We start from the raw sequence: 16,770 nt of genomic DNA, 5'->3' as shown, positions 1-16,770 counted from the left end.
TTACATTAAATTACACTATCATCATGATCAAAGATCAACAATAGCCAAAAAATTACATTAAATTACACTATCATCATGATCAAAGATCAACAATAGCCAAAAAATTACATTAAATCACACTATCATCATGATCAAAGATCAACAATAGCCAAAAAAAATTTGGACCATCTTTCTTCAGCTTACTGTTGATTCTTTTATATTCAAAGGAACCAATTTTGATTGAGTGAGGAGAAATTGTTATTTCATGGAAATTTGATTTTGGATTTACAAAAATCTGTCTAAAACTATATGCAAATTCATTAAATGTACATGCAAGTCTATTAAAAATGTGCACTTTATTTCACATTGGGATTTGTGGTTCACTTACATCCATGAACTCCTACATTAGAGGTTTCCCACAATTTATAATGATTTAATCAACAGTATGTTTATCTTTCTTCCTACCTATATTTCCTCTGACTCTTATTATCCATTGCTTTCATTAGATTTAGTTTAGTTTTGCAAATTAAACACACAAACTTTATTGAGTTGATTAGTTCAGTCAAACAAACACAATTCTAAAGGTGTTACAGCATTCTGTTTAAATTTTTGTATCAGTGTATTTTATTTCAGAAAATTTATGATATATTATTTATCACAAGTTGTAAACTTATACATTAACAGTGTCCTGGTAAATTGACACCTGTTTTTAAATTGTCTCAATAAACATAAAAGAAACAATGTGGCAAATATAGAAAAGCAGACTACAGTATATCTTAATCTATGACGTCAGAATGATTAAATACTTATTTTTCCTTTCCTTTTACAACAAATCCTATGAAACAATACCTGCAACCCAAGCTTTAGATAAAATGATTTAAGTAGAAAAACTTTCATTTTAGCGAATAAAATATACATAGTTGAATTTATTGCACAAACATCAGCACAAAATAGCAGACATTGATCACAATATCTGAATTATTAATTCTATTTGGAGGGAATGTAGCATTTCTTGAAAGTGGACAAAGTGGAATAAATACACACTGTCAAATTCATTTCACAGACATGTCACATGACAGCAGAGTAGACGTTGCTCACAATATCTGAATTATTTTCTCAGGAGGATCCAGTAACTATTGTAAAAAATAAAATGGTCATGGTCCTATCCAAACTTTTTCTGCTATTTCATTGAAAGAGTAACAACCAAATTTGATAAACAGCAAATCATGTGATATTAACATGCACTTAAAATTACAAAGGTCAAGGTTATTCACACATCAATCAAGCTCATGCTGATGTTTTACAAGTTCTTGTTATCTACATAGAAGGTAAGCACTCATGAGACTTAGCTTACCATTCTTATGTCAGTCCAGTTAGCCTGTATTTGAAAAATATGTAGAGCAACTAGCAAATAAATCTATCAAACATTTACATTTAATTTTATATTCTTTGTAAATTGTGTTGGGCAATTTAAATTAGTTCTTTTGCATTGATAAAATGGCAATTAAGAATATTGACATGTTTCTCAATTGTAAATAAATTTTCAACAAAGTTTTGCATATAGATAAAAAAAAAAACAAAAAAAAAAACAGTACCCGGTAAGTGTGCAATATTCCTTTGTAATATAAATCATAAGAAAATCATGCTATTTTTGGCATTTAGTTAATTGAACAATATCTATTCATATGTGCTTAAAGATATCCTTCATTCTCTGTTCATGAGGGAAAAAACACACAGATATAAAATCACAAATTGAAATATTAAATAATATGAAGTATGTCTCCTACATTTTATACATTTCATACGAAGTTAGTGCCAATTCTTTTACAAATTAACTAATTAAGCACAAAATATGAATTATGCTCCCTTTTCCAATGTAGATCTGTTATAGGAAAGTACTTTCAAATTCTTCTGCCAAAACGTTTCAATTGAAATTAATACTTAGTACTTGTAGAACTAAAATGATAATGATAAAAGTTTTTTTTTCTCATAAAACTGGTAGTGAAAATTATTGTGGACGTAGAAACTTTAATATAGATTTGTCGTTGTCAAATTTAATACCCGTATTCATAAAGTAAACAATGATCTTTTTTTACTTTGCTGATCAAAAATTCCACTCACTCTATTTCAGGATTAGACCCAATTTCTTACTTTTTTTAGCTTATTTTCTATTCTGTTTTACCCCCATTTAGATCCTCCAGTCCTTTGTTGATGTATTTACCATATTTAAAAAAAAAAAAAAAGTGTATATCTATGACCATTTATATATTACTTACCCTTTTTAGGATATCTGCTATAGATGTGTATGTCTGTTTATTGACTTGTGAAAGATCTGTGAGCTGGTTTGGATGTGGCTTAGATATTGATTGTAAAACTTCCTTTTGATCCCTTAATTCTGCTGATTTCACCATCACTGGATCAGAGTCATCTCCCTTTGATGCTAGATTGGATTTCGTTGAATTTGAAGGTGTTGCCTCATGGCTGGAATGCTTTGCCTCAGGAATCTCCAGCCTCTTTTTTATCTTTGAATTTGTTGTCTCCCCTACTGCAGCATCCTCTTCTGGCAAGGGAGGAGCTGGAGGAGGAGTCAATTCCATTGTTGGTATAGGTGGTGCTGGTGGAATGGGTGGATCATCAGAAATGAAACTAGGTGGTGGATCTTCAGGAAGCAAAATTGGAGGGGGATGTGAGGGCAAACTTGATGTTGATATTTTATGTTGCTTTTGCTTTGCATCAGTCATGACTGGTTTCGCTTCAACCCAAGCCTCTATACTTTTACGGTTTTTAGGATTTGTCTGAATTTCTGAACAGTTCTCATTACTGACAGTAAGATTTTCAGTTGCTGCTGTTTTCTTGTCGGGTACTGATTTTGATTTCTTTTTTGGCTTGGATTTTACACTTTCTTTTGCATTTTTCTTTCCCTTTTCTTTATCATCTTCTTTCATTTGTTCTGTTTTCCCCTTTACTTTTCTTTTTAATTTTTTGGTAGAAAATTGTGCTATTTCATTATTCAACGACATTCTTAAATCTGGCAAGTTTTTGACACTTTCATTTTTACCCGTATTTGAATTTTCTGGCAATGATTTAGCACTATTATTAATGTCTTCCTTCTGTTCAACTTTGCCATTTTTACCCTTTGACATTGAACAAGATTTCTCACTATCTTGATCACTTTGAACTTTGGTTCCACTAAAATTAGCCTCACTCTCAATCTTCTTAGGATTAGTCATGTGACCAATATCTTCTGTTATACTGTCATTAAGGTCAAGGCTATCAACAGACAGATTGTCAAGGTCATCCTTAATGTCTATGTTTTCAATGGAATCTTTATCACTAGCATCATCCTTCTCTAAAATATTATCCTTAATCTCATTTCCATTGGCAGAATTTTTATCCATGTTTTCATTTCCATTTTTCCCACTTCTGAGCTTCGTATGAAGTTGCTTTATTTCTTCAACATGTCCAGTCTTTTCAATTCGTAATTTTGTGTGTAAACTTTTCATTTCTGTTAGTAAATTTTGTTGAGGACCTTTTTTCGTTACAATTGACTTATCTTTTGAACTTAGTTTGGATTTGACCTCAATCTCAGTTTGAACTTTTTCTTCAGTGTCAACTGTGTTAATTTTTCCAGAATCAAAGTCAGTTTGCAACAAATCTAAAAACTTCTGTTCAGTATCGCTATTCTTAGAAATGAAGTTTTCATCTTCTGAATGTTCATTAGCTCTAACATTAGCAGATTTTTGAGAATTAGCATCCTTTGAATCAACATATGCTGAAAGTGGATTTTTCTTCCCATCTTTTTTAAACAATTTCCCTGTTTTTCTTATTTCATCCATCACATTGGCATGAATTGTCTTTCTTGGGGTGGAATCTTTCTTCATGTCATCATTTGACTTTTTGATAAAAGATTCATAAATGATACTGTCATGTGACTTCCTTGGAGTAATATCTTTCTTCAGGACATCATGTGACTTTCTGAGAAGGGATTCATCAATGATACTGTCATGTGACTTCCTTGGTGTAAAATCTTTCTTTAAGACATCATGTGACTTTCTGAGAGGAGATTCATCAATGATACTATCATGTGACTTCCTTGGGGTGGAATCTTTCTTCAAGATATCATGTGACTTTCTGAGAAGAGATTCATCAATGATTCTGTCATGTGACTTCCTTGGGGTCAAGTCTTTTTTCGTGTAACTATTTGACTTTCTGAGAGACATTTCTTCCATCATACTTTCATGCAATGATCTTGGAGTTGAATCTTTCTTCCATTTATCATGTGACTGTCTTGGTGAAAAATCTTCGATCAAACTATCATGTGATTTCCTAAGGAGGGAACTTTCGTCATGTGACTTTCTTGGTGTAGATTCTTTCTTCAAGTGATCATGTGACCTCTTAGAAGACATATCAGTTTTAGAATAAGCTTTTGAATTAAGCATTTCCTTCAGAGCAGCATCATGCGATTTTCTCATTGACGAATCAGTTAAATCTGATGGTTGATTTTCCATGTCATGTGTCTTTCCTGTAGAACTGTTCAGATCTTTTTCCTCATTTTCTGGTTTTGCCATAAACTTCTGTGGTGTTTCTTTTTCTAGATTGGATTGTGATTTTCTTATCTCCTGCAGGAGTATGTCATGTGACTTTCTTACTGTAGAATCATGTGACTTTCCTACTGTAGAATCATGTGACTTTCTTTCTATGGGATCATGTGACTTTCCAGTTGATTGATTTTTAGCAGACGATGACCTTGTTGAGTTCAAAACTTCATGATCCAAACGTTGATCTGACTTCCTCAAATCAGCCACAGGGGACTTAGATCTTGGAATACTAGCAATTGTTTCAATGACAGCGCCTGTTTGGTCAGACTTTTCAGAATCAGTGTAAAGAAAATCTTTCATATTATCTGAATATTTACTCCTCAATGGACTTCTAATCGTTGGTGATAAAATTTCACATGAGGTTTTTAGATAATTTAAGTATTCAGCGGTCGTGTCTTCCCCATGTGCAGAAGTTTTGAAATCTCTTAAAGATGTCTGACTTTTCTGGAAAAATTTCTCATCTTGATTTTGTTCATTTTGAAAATCTTCCATAAAATTGGTATTAAATTTAAAATCAAAACTATCTCTCACATCGTCTGTTTCTCCAATTTCTTCCTCAATAGAGTCGCCAACATTTTTCTCATCATCAAACTTTTTATTCCTAGTTGATGAAAATGGTGAATCAAATGATTTTTTTGTGAGAATAGAATCCCCAGAATTCCTTGCTTTATCATAAGAATGTCTATTTGACGATGACATCATGTCATGTGACCTTCTAGAAGCGGCTGTCAGACTTTTTTGAGGTTCCCTAGACTGGACTGAAAAGTTATATGACTGCCTGGTTGAGTTGCTAGGATACCTATTCTGATCATTTGATTGGTTAATGTAAACATGTGATTCTCTTGTCAAGTCATGTGATGCCATTATAGCATCATTTGAATGTCTTATATCTTCCATCATGGTCTTCACATTTTCAAGATCTACAGTGTTGTTGACTAGGCTGATAATGGTTCTGGCTGACTGCACATCTTCTAATGCTTCATTTGGTACACCTGCTTCTTTGAAAAGAGCTCTCCAGTCTGGAGGAAATGCTAATTTGTCAAGTTGTAAAATGATGTCCTACAAAAGTGAAATTATCAAAATAAGTTCAGATTGACAGGATTTTTCTTAGTTCATTTGGGAGAACATATTTCAAAATGAACACAAAATGGGCGCTCAATTTATTCCTATAAAATCTTCTACCATGAAGAATTAAAAGAATCACAAATCAAAAATTGTGGATTTTTTATTATTATTTATTGTAATTGTTTTGGGTACAGGTAAACCAGGAACTTAAATAAATGTGCAAAAATTATCAGATTTCTCAAGGTTTGTACACAGACTTTGCTAAATCAACAAAAATGATAATTTTCAATAATCCAGGAAAAAAATAATGAATTCACAGTTTTGAACAATATTCTAAGAGTATGTGTATGGACTGCCATGATCTGTAAAAGGTATGAAGATTCTTCTTTAAATCATCAATTTCAGTGAGAGCTCCTGTATACAAGTGATAAAAATAGAACAGGAAAATACAAAGTTGAGCGCATGAACGAGGCAGAACTCTGAAATGTTAAGATTTATTTTGTAATTTCTTTAAAAAAAATTGTGACTGAAATTACATGGGACATGTAGATGAACAGAGGTACATCAGTAACTATACTTCAGGTTCACTTCATAAATATGCAGCAATATCTAGTCTGATCATTGATAGGAATTAATAATACTTTTAAGAACTATCATTGCCGACACATAAATATAATCATTGCTGGTACATTCTGAATATGCATGCTTTATAGCTTGCTGTTCGGTGTGAGACAAGTCTCCATGTTGATATTCATACTTTGAACTGTAATGATTTCCTTTTATAAATGTTGACTTGTATTGAGAGTTGTCTCATTGGCACTCATACTACATCTGTTTATATCTATGAAATATTTGTTACTGAATAATTTGATATTAAAGTTTTAATGTTGCTTTTTATAAATTGTTTTTAGAAATCAGTATTTTCTAAAATGTATAGTTTACTTTAAATGCAGGTCTTTTTGCAGGATTTTGATCCCAACATTTCTTTATCAATGATGACAGATCTGGTGGACTATTCGAAGAAATTTCTGGTCTCTTGTTCAACCTCACTCTTTCCAAAATCTAAAAAATAAGAATAAACAATCACTCTGAGAGTATTGCAGGGCATTATATAGTCCCATGTCAGTTAAAAAATAGTTGTACCAGAACAAATGCTAACTTGATCTATAACTTGATCTCATGTTGTAAACCTTTATAACAATATCAAATCAATATCTTCAATAATGATGAAAAAAAGTGAGAAAAACTGATTATTAGAGTGAATGTTCTAAGTCAAAGGACCATAACTCTGCACCAAATCATACAAAATTTCAAACTTGAACTGTAACTTGTCATGATAAAACAATACACCAAATATCAATTCAATATCTTCATGCACAAAGAAAATAAAGTATGGAAAACTGATTTGCAGGACTGACAGTTGGATAGATAAACAGATGGAGTGTAAACCTTAAGTCCCCTTTGGATGACACGTTGTCGGTAGGGGACAACTTTGAATTCTTATAGTCCAAGGGAGATAATCACTTTTCTGTGTTTAGATTAAAACATTTGATTTATTTTTAATTTAAATGTTAGAATTTGTAATGATCACCTATTGAATAAGAAACGGTATAAGCATGGGTTTATTTCATAATTGATATTTGACTAATATCTTTTAATATTCATTCATTCTTTTTTTTTTGTAAAGAAAAAAAACAATTTCCGAAATATATAAAAAAATACAGAAAAGAAGGACTCCCATCAAGACCTTTTTTCTACAAGATTGACACTAACCTGAAACACAGAACAGCCATCGTAAGGATGGCTCCTCGTTAACATTTCCCATAGGATGATTCCAAAGCTATAAACATCTGCTTTCGTTGTTATCTCCCCTGTTTCTAATAATTCTGGTGCCATCCATGTTGGCGAGCTGCACATGCTTTTCTTTTTTGATAACTTCGATGCTTTTAGATCTGCATCATGTCTGAAAAAATAAAATAACAAGCATTGTCAGTATTGCATGGCAATACAGAGTCCCCTATTGGTTAAAAATCATTGTAAGGGGACTTCATGTATTACAAAATTGGGAGATGTGGCATGATAACTAGAAGAAAACAATCCATAGACCTAATGGTCAATGATCTAAACACTTAACAAGTTTGTAATTTGTTGAAGAATAAAAGACAATATAAATACAATATACATATATTCAAACACCCTTATATTGCTATAAAATTAATTCATGCAGAAAGAAATCATAAGTATCTCATAATTTAACTGTTGTGAACCAAAAGTCAGTTCAATATCTAAAGTATATTGAGACAGAATTTATTTTTATTTTGTGTAATTTGGAACAGTGTATATTTTTTGGGCAAGTCTTTTCAAAATCAAAAGGCTTAATGGGTGTCACTTGATGGAACAGGAAAAGCTGATTGTTCCAAAGCACAGGGCTATATCCGCTGTTTTAGTGGGGTTGTCTATGTAGAGTTTAAATTGTTGTTAATCTTCGTTTTTTATTTAGGCATGGTGGCAGCTAGTGAAAACATCTTGATTCATGGCGTTATCATTTCATTATTTTCAAATTATTACTTTAGTAGGCAATAGGAAATACACATTTTTTGCTTGATGGGAAACATAAAACTGAAGAAAAGGGGTACCCCAGCAAATGATAATACTTTCAAGGTAATAGTTTTACCTGAATTTAGAAAATCCAAAGTCTGCTATTTTAGCTCTGCCACTACTATCTAGAAGAACATTCATAGACTTGAGGTCAAGATGAAGGACTTGTGGTTTGTGTTGATGCAGGTAATTCATTCCGAGAGCAATATCATGAGCAACTCCATAATATTCAGCATGATCCATGGACTCACTGTAAATAGATATAACATGTAATTTGATTACTCTGGATTCTCTTATTTTTCGTGGATTAAGAAAAAGTTATATGGATATTTAATTTGTGGTTTTGCCGAAGTTTGCATACAAGCCCAAAAGGAAAGGAGTCAGTTCGGTAAGGGCCATATTGGGCCCCAATTATAAAGTTCATAGTTACAAGACAATAAATGTTTTAAGTTGCCTTAAAGACATGTAAGAAAGTTAAACAGAACTATTTTTGTCAAAGTTTAATTTTAACACGTTGATTTTTACATCCAAAAAAGATCAAGATAAGGGATTTTGGTGAAATTTGACAAAATCAGCTAGATTTCAACCAAATAAAGGACCAAGCAACATAGAGCGCAGGCTTCGACAAGCTTAAGATTTGTATAAGACATAAGAAATGTCTTCACAAACATTATTTCAAAAGATCTTTGTTGTTGACATATGCGCTCTCTGTTTCCTCTCCAATAATCTATGGAAATTCACCCATTTTCATTGATTTTATCGTGAAAAATCAATATGAGTACAACTTGTGACGTCATAATGAAACCCAGAAATGTAAAATTTTCAACAAAATGGTTTATATCCTAGCTAGTCAATGTATTAGCTATAATTTATTGTGATATTGGTCAATAAATCCAAATTTGAAATTTAAGCTAACAAAGGGGGCCATTTTAGGACCTTATCGAACATACTACTTTGCCTTTCATTGAACATTTAATTTCATCTTTCACCTTTACTAATGAAATCCATAAAAAATTGGTATCCAACTAATAATAATGAATCCACAGTACAGTACTTAATAAAAATTGTAGCATAACAACTGTCTAATAGATATAAAAAAGAAGATATGGTATCATTGTCAGTGAGACAACTATCCACAAAAGACCAAAATGACATAAACATTAACAACTATATGTCACCGTACGACCTTCAACAATGAGCAAAGCCCACACTGCATAGTCAGCTATAAAAGGACCCAATAAGACAATGTAAAACAATTCAAACGAGAAAACTAATGGCCTTAGAAACAATATTTGTATCTTTCAACAATATATTTGATTGAAATTTCTCTTTCTGGCCCAAGAACACAGTTATTTCGTAGTGCATTTCCTTTAGACAATAAATTCAAATTAAAAATATTGCACCTGCTCTTTCTCAAAAAGATTTTTACAGTGTAGTGTTATACCAGTGAGACAAGTAATATCAAAATTATAGAAACTTCTACCAGCTCTAACTCAAAATATTGACAATTCTGTGTTAAGTGGGTGTAAAATTCAGTTTGACAGCTTTAGACGTGATAAAATTTGACCTTTATGAACTGGACCAAATCACTACTTAACATTAAGATTCAGCACCCAAATTTTTTACATGTAATTACATCCCCCTACTTAATATTTCAAGTATTTAATATCAAGAAATAAATTGGGAAAGTGTATCAAATAAAACATGCAAGTTTTATACACTGTTTACACTAGGGACTATATTCGTAGACAACGAAAACCAAAGGACGATAACTGTGTCCTTGGACCTTCTGGATAGCAGATGTACAGTGAAACATGTATAAACCAAATCTTACATTTATAAACAGAAAACCTAGCTAAACCAAACAAGTTCTTTAGCTCAGTCATATCAGAGTGAATGTGTTGTGAACCTGACAAAAGTGAGTGTCTGCCTAAACTAGACAAAATATTTAGCTTGATAAACATTGTATATGGTTTAGATAGGTTTCACTGTATATAAGAGTGTCTACCAAAATTAGACAAAATCTTTAGTTTGATAAATATGGTTTAGATAGGTTTCACTGTATGTAATGAATACAACTATTTCAATATTGCTCATTCTTCAAATAACAAAATGGTAAGTAAAAAATAAAAAGTTGACTTATGACTCTTCCATGAATGTGAGAAGGTAGGAAAGAAGGTTTTATTTCTGGATAGGGTTCATCACTCATTCATGGCTGTATGTTCATTAAGTGGAATCAAAAACACCATTAGCAACAAGGAATTATGGAAAAGGACAAGACAAAAACCAATAAAAAGAGCTATTACAACATGCAGATGGAAGTTAATTGGACATACCTAACATAAAAATAACACTAAGTAGTAAGAAACTAGACAGCCATTAGGATGGGAATCCTCAGGGCCAAAGTAAAAGAGAACAACTTAAAATCACCTGATGCAAAGATCTAACATCTGATCTACAGAAAATTGGGAAAACATTGGGAAAAGCAAATAAATATGCCAAAGACAGGAAAAGATGGAAAGCCACTGTGTTCGCTATGTCCTCCATGGGACAAAGTGGATTAAGTCAGGTACATTTTGTAAATCTTGAAAGTCCATTTAAATCATTAATGTATGTAAAGACGGGTATGTTGGTTGTGGACGGGTTTTGTTGACACACCCTTAGCTGGTCAACTTTGTTAAAGTCTACCTGTCTCAAATAATTAAACAGGACTTCAATTTGAACTTAAACTAGTTTCTAAGATTTCTACACATTTCAGATTACCCTGAAAGCAAGGTCTCTAGTCAAATAAAAAAATATGGACACTAGCTTGTGTTCAAATAGGACTGTTCTAATGTGTCAATTACCAAGTTGGTAGCAATTTTTGTCCATATGTCATTTGTCCATAAGAGTATATAGGCACCTACTCAGTACTGTCACATAAAAAAATGTGTCAATTGGTTTTTTTTTTTACCTGATATTTGTTAATTAAATCTTTGTTCAAATATAATCTGAATACTCCCAAACTCAATGTTTTAAGCATACCTTCTTTTCTTTTTTAAAGGCAACAGTTTATATTATATAAAAAATAAGATGTGGTATGATTGCCAATGAGACAACTATCCACAAATAGGTCACTGTACAGCCTTCAACAATGGGCAAAGCCCATACTGTGTAGTCAGCTATAAAAGGCCCTGATAAGATATTATTTTTGATATTGAAATTGAGTGAAATTTCACAACAGATTGCATCTATAACTTACTACAGACAAGCATATTGAAATATCTAAGTTCTCACCATTTAGGATCATGTAGATAGTAGTAAAGACTGCCTCTTGCCATAAACTCCAGTACCATGAGTGGGAACTTGTCTGTAGTACATACACCAATCAGTTGTACAACACGAGGATGGTGTAACTCCTTCAGAAGACTAACCTACAATGATTTAAAAAGTTTAATGTTAATGCAATTCTTTATAAACAGCACCCTCCATGAGGTGGGTCTCACTAGCGTCTAAGCGTGACACAGGATTGCCGAAATGTTTGTAAGTGTGACATGTGAAAGTCAAATTATTGTGTCGTGAAAACGGGAAATAAAGTCTAGCGAGCATGGGAAATTACAAAAAAATGAGAATTGCTTATGTACATAGTATAAGTGGGATATGGGAATCTGACGAAACAGTAAGAGGGATCCGGGATCAAACACACCCCCCCCCCTTCACCCCCCATCCCAATGAGACCCCAATCAGTGGTGACTAACCTGCAGCATGAAAGTCATTGTCATGACTACTTAAGCTGCTCAACTAAGTTTTACCTGTTTGTTGTAAATAATAATGGCAGCAGGGCAATCGGGACTGCATTTTTGCGCCTGTCCCAAGTCCCAAGTCAGGAGCCTTTGGCATTTGTTGGTCTTGTATGATTTTCAATTTTAGTTTCTTGTGTATAATTTAGAGTTTAGTATAGTGTCCATAATCACTGAACAGGTATACAAATGAGCAGTTTGTCCTGTTTCCTACCAATTTAGACATATCACAATGTTTGTACTTACATGCACAATGCAACATAGACCAGAGATCACCCCTGGTTTATGGTAATTTTTGCATTGCTCAGTCTTCAGATTTCTATGTTGTGTTTTTTGTACTGCTGTTTGTCTTTTAATTTTTTTCTTTTTTTACCATGTTCTTATCAGTTTATTTCCAACTTATGAATTTAAATGTCCCTCACTTTACAATAATTTGAGAGGGTAGTGCTGCTCTATAACGTCAGGCGTCCAACAGTCATTTTTATCGTCTAAAAGAAAGTGTACCTTTTATTTTCATACACCAAAATTTACCGTTAATAAAAAGTTATTGGCTAGAATTTTTACCGTTATTCATAATGAAGGTACACCCAACATCACCCTCATTTTAACATACCTCAGCAGCAAAATAGTTTTTATCATGTGATGTCAGAGGAATTTTAAGTTGCTTTATGGCTACCTCTGCTCCTAAACACACGCCATGGTATACTCTTGAGAAAGTTCCTTCTCCAACCAAATCTGAAAGAAATAAGAAATAATCTATTTTGAAAAATTTTGCTGCATCTAATTTGCAATGCTTTCATGTTAAAAATAAGTTAGGGTGTGATTGACAAACAATCAACTATAGACCATTCAAACCAGACCTTTCCTAGTGTCAAATAAAGTTAACTTTGCAATAATTCAAATAAAAAAGAAATCAATATAAATTAAATAAAGCTAGAGGCGCAAAAGAGCCTGTGTGCCTCACCTTGGTCTATTGTGTAAAACATTGAGGTAAACAAAAATGCATGCAGGGTCTAAAGGTGTTTTTATTAACAATAAATGAACAACTCTTTTTTCTTTTCTTCATTATAATGGAGGTTTTTAGTTTATAAACTTTGGACATAAAATCCCTACATACAAGTTAACTAACAAAACTTCATGTGTATGGCTGTTCTTCATCTCAAAGGCTTATAAGTGAGTCTTTTAGCACGTAGGAAAGGATCACCTTACTACAACTTAAAGACATTTCTTAATAAAAGTTTTAAGCAGAATGTTGTGCTATATTTTGACCCCATATCTGTGTACTATCGACTCATTATTTGTGGGGTACCAATTTTCATTAAATTCATGGTCATACAGAAACCACAAACTTAAATGTGCATCAAGGTAAATAGCCTTTTAAACAAACTTTAGCAAAACCACAAATTACAATTCCCACAAAAAAATACCTTGTCCCCAATCAACAAAAGTAAAGAAAAAATCAAAAAATAAATGAAATAAAAAGCACAGCTGAAAGGGGATATCAAGTTACATACTAAATATAAATGGGAAACTACTGTCATAATTTTACCAATAACTACATTGTAAAATACAGAAACAAAACAAACTATGAGACACAGCTTAGATAAGATTAAATCATAACTTGTTCAATAGTTGCAAGAAGTCAAAGATTAACACAGATCTTTAATATTTTAGATAGGTGTTTCTCTATATTTTGTATTACAGGAGATTTTCAGTAGTGGATCTAGGACTTTTATAAGGATGGCATGCTGACTGACCAAAGAGGGGGCCTGCTCCAGTCATGCTTAAGTGATTCCTATATAATTAACCAGATTTTTCCAACAAAAGCCCCCCCCCCCCCCACACACACCCCCACTTTGGATCTGCCTATGATAATGTTCTTACCTGTTGAATCAAACATGATGTCATCACTGTTAATCTCTAAAGACTTCAAAGGATCAGTGACCTTTAAAAGTTCTGGTGACCTATAAAAAGAATTAAATAGATAATGTAGATATTCTGCGAAATAAGATAGATTGTTGGTGTTTGGATCCACAACCTTTAAGCAGGGTTCAAACTCAGTGAAATAAGATAGCTTGTTGGTGTTTGGATCCACAACCTTTAAGCAGGGTTCAAACTCAGTGAAATAAGAATAGCAGAGGGTTAAGTTATCACAATTTTCTACAGTTTAAACGATCCGTTCATCCTATTTTGACTCTTTAAAATTCAAGAGTCTATCCTAAATTGAGGTAAATTATATGGCCTTCTAAATACCGATCCAATCCCTAACATCACTGAAGAGACATTTATTATCCAAATCTGGTAATTGGTGTACCAATTTTTGCACCTTATGATTGTGGTATAACATCTTTGCCACAAGTTTATTGTTTTCTGTTTAGTATTAAATTTATATTTAGATCCATTTTGTTACATCTTGTGATCAATTTATTTGGCAATCGCCAATGGCAGTCAGCAGGGTTTAAGAACATCAGTTGTTCCTCCTGTTAGTTAAATGTGTTTTGTTAAAATATACTTTTTCACGTTTTTGGTCAAGTTTTTGGAAAATGTAGTTTGTGCTGTATTTATACCTTTCTACAAAGAAGTTAGTTTTACATGCACAAGTATAAAAATTGTGGTTTTTTTCCAAAGCAATAATACTTTTTTCAATTTAGACTTATTATATACATATCCCGGCGAGGGAAGAACAAAAAATTTGAGAAAGCAAATTTACAGATCTAACATTGTTGGGTTGATGTTTAGACGAGGTGCATATATATATATATAAAATTGGGTAAAAAATCTTATTTGACTGTAAAATTAGAAAGATCATATCATAAGGAACATATGTACTTAGTTTCAAGTGGATTGGACTTCAGCTTCCTCAAAAACTACCTTGACCAAAAACTTTAACCTAAAACTCGCACTTTAATTTTCTTTGTTCAGTGGACCATGAAATAATAGTCAAAAGTCTAGCTTGGCTTTAAAATTAGAAAGATTATATCATATGGAACATGTGTACCAAGTTTCAGGTTGATATGACCTCAACGTCATCAAAAACTACCTTAACCAAAAACTTTAACCTGAAACTCCCACTTTCATTTTCTATGTTCAATGGACCATGAAATTTGGGTCAAAAGTCCAATTTGGCTTTAAAATTAGAAAGATCATGTCATAAGCAACAAGTGTACCAAGTTATAAGTTGATTGGACTTCTGCTTCATCAAAAACTACCTTGACCAAAAACTTTAACCTTAAACTCGCACTTTAATTTTCTTTGTTCAGTGGACCTAGAAATTAGGGTCAAAAGTCTAGCTTGGCTTTCAAATTAGAAAGATTATATCATAAGGAACATGTGTACCAAGTTTCAGGTTGATGGGACCTCAACTTCACCAAAAACTACCATGAAATTGGGGTCAAAAGTCTAATTTGGCTTTAAAATTAGAAAGATCATATCATAAGCAACAAGTGTAACAAGTATAAGTTATAAGTTGATTGGACTTCTGCTACATCAAAAACTACCTTGACAAAAAACTTTAACCTGAAGCAGGAGGAACGAACGAAGGGACGGACGGACATACCGACGGACGAACAAACTAAGCCACAGACCAGAAAACATATTACTCCTCTACTATCGTAGGTGGGCATAAAAACAAGAATGTGTCCCAAGTACACAGATTATCCCATCCTCATTAACATTTTCTATCTCCAGTGGACCTTGAAAATGGGATAAAATCTCTAATTTGGCATAAAAATTAGAAAGATCATATTATGGTGAAATATGTTCAATAAGTTTCAAGTTGATCGGACTTCAACTACATCAAAAACTATCTCGACTAAAACCTTTAACCTGAAGAGGGACAGATGGACGAACAGACAAATAGATGATTGAATGGACGAATGAACAGACGGGAGGATGCACAGATCAAAAAACATAATGCCCATAAATGGGGCAAAATAAATTTTGAAATAAAAAGTTTACAAGCAAACAAGTTTGGTACCTAGTTGGTCTACTATCCTTCTCTTTCTCTTTCTCTATCTCACTGATAATGTCCTTCTCTCTCACTGACACAGACACTGGATACTTGGGCTCCGTCCCTCTGTGCTTCTGTTTTATTTTTGGAGGTTTTGTATTCTTTATCTGTTGTTCAATCTCTTCCAGTCGTTGTTGGAGTCCTTTCACTAAATCCATTGTCACCATTTCACCAGACAATGCCTTGTTTTGTAATTCTTCAATCTGAAAAAAAAATCGCTTAATCAAACTCGATATGTTTTCCAGATATTGTTCATTTGAATTATAATTCGGGAGACTCGAAGGTATAAAAATTTCAGAAAAAAATTATACATTTTTTGTTTCATTACAATTTTTTTTTAATACTTTATTAGTTGTTACTGTATCATGTGGTATAAAAATCATTCAAATAAATCAATTAGTTTTGGTCCCAGATGACATGTTTTAAACCATATGTATCTTTGAAAAAGCTCCAAATTATCTCCCTTTTGTGCAAAAATGAAATATTTCAGCAGTAAAATTGAAATATCTTTTTTAACTCATCGATGACCTATATTTTTTATTTTTGTTTTCAAATAAGCTGCACTATTAACTAAACTATTGTAAAATTTTAGCGATTTCTGTAATTTAGTTATTTTTTTATTTCGATATTACCACTTTTTCTCTTATTAGTTCAATAGAAAAAAGTACTTTAACAAAAATGTATGCTTCTTTCGAATGCAGATTGTGAGCGTAAATGAAAGGTGACCCTATTTTTTTATTTC

The 16,770-nt window shown here is 32.5% G+C and overlaps 1 protein-coding gene across 1 annotated transcript in view; it reads right to left on the bottom strand.

Annotated features, from left to right (window-relative positions):
- The window catches only part of LOC134698109 (uncharacterized), a 34,980-nt gene that overhangs the window by 5,634 nt on the left and 12,576 nt on the right, over positions 1-16,770 (bottom strand). Inside the window, exons 9-16 of the mRNA XM_063560400.1 lie at positions 15,996-16,231; positions 13,904-13,983; positions 12,633-12,754; positions 11,517-11,653; positions 8,317-8,490; positions 7,416-7,605; positions 6,585-6,704; positions 2,256-5,636 (exon numbers count right to left, since the gene is read on the bottom strand). Coding sequence (XP_063416470.1) covers positions 2,256-5,636; positions 6,585-6,704; positions 7,416-7,605; positions 8,317-8,490; positions 11,517-11,653; positions 12,633-12,754; positions 13,904-13,983; positions 15,996-16,231 — 4,440 coding nt within the window. The remainder of the gene's footprint in view (positions 1-2,255; positions 5,637-6,584; positions 6,705-7,415; positions 7,606-8,316; positions 8,491-11,516; positions 11,654-12,632; positions 12,755-13,903; positions 13,984-15,995; positions 16,232-16,770) is intronic.

Source organism: Mytilus trossulus, chromosome 14 (genome assembly GCF_036588685.1).
Source record: "Mytilus trossulus isolate FHL-02 chromosome 14, PNRI_Mtr1.1.1.hap1, whole genome shotgun sequence".
NCBI classification, from domain to species: domain Eukaryota; kingdom Metazoa; phylum Mollusca; class Bivalvia; order Mytilida; family Mytilidae; genus Mytilus; species Mytilus trossulus.
Note: the sequence above shows the minus strand (reverse complement) of the source record. Positions and strands in the feature narration are given on the sequence as shown.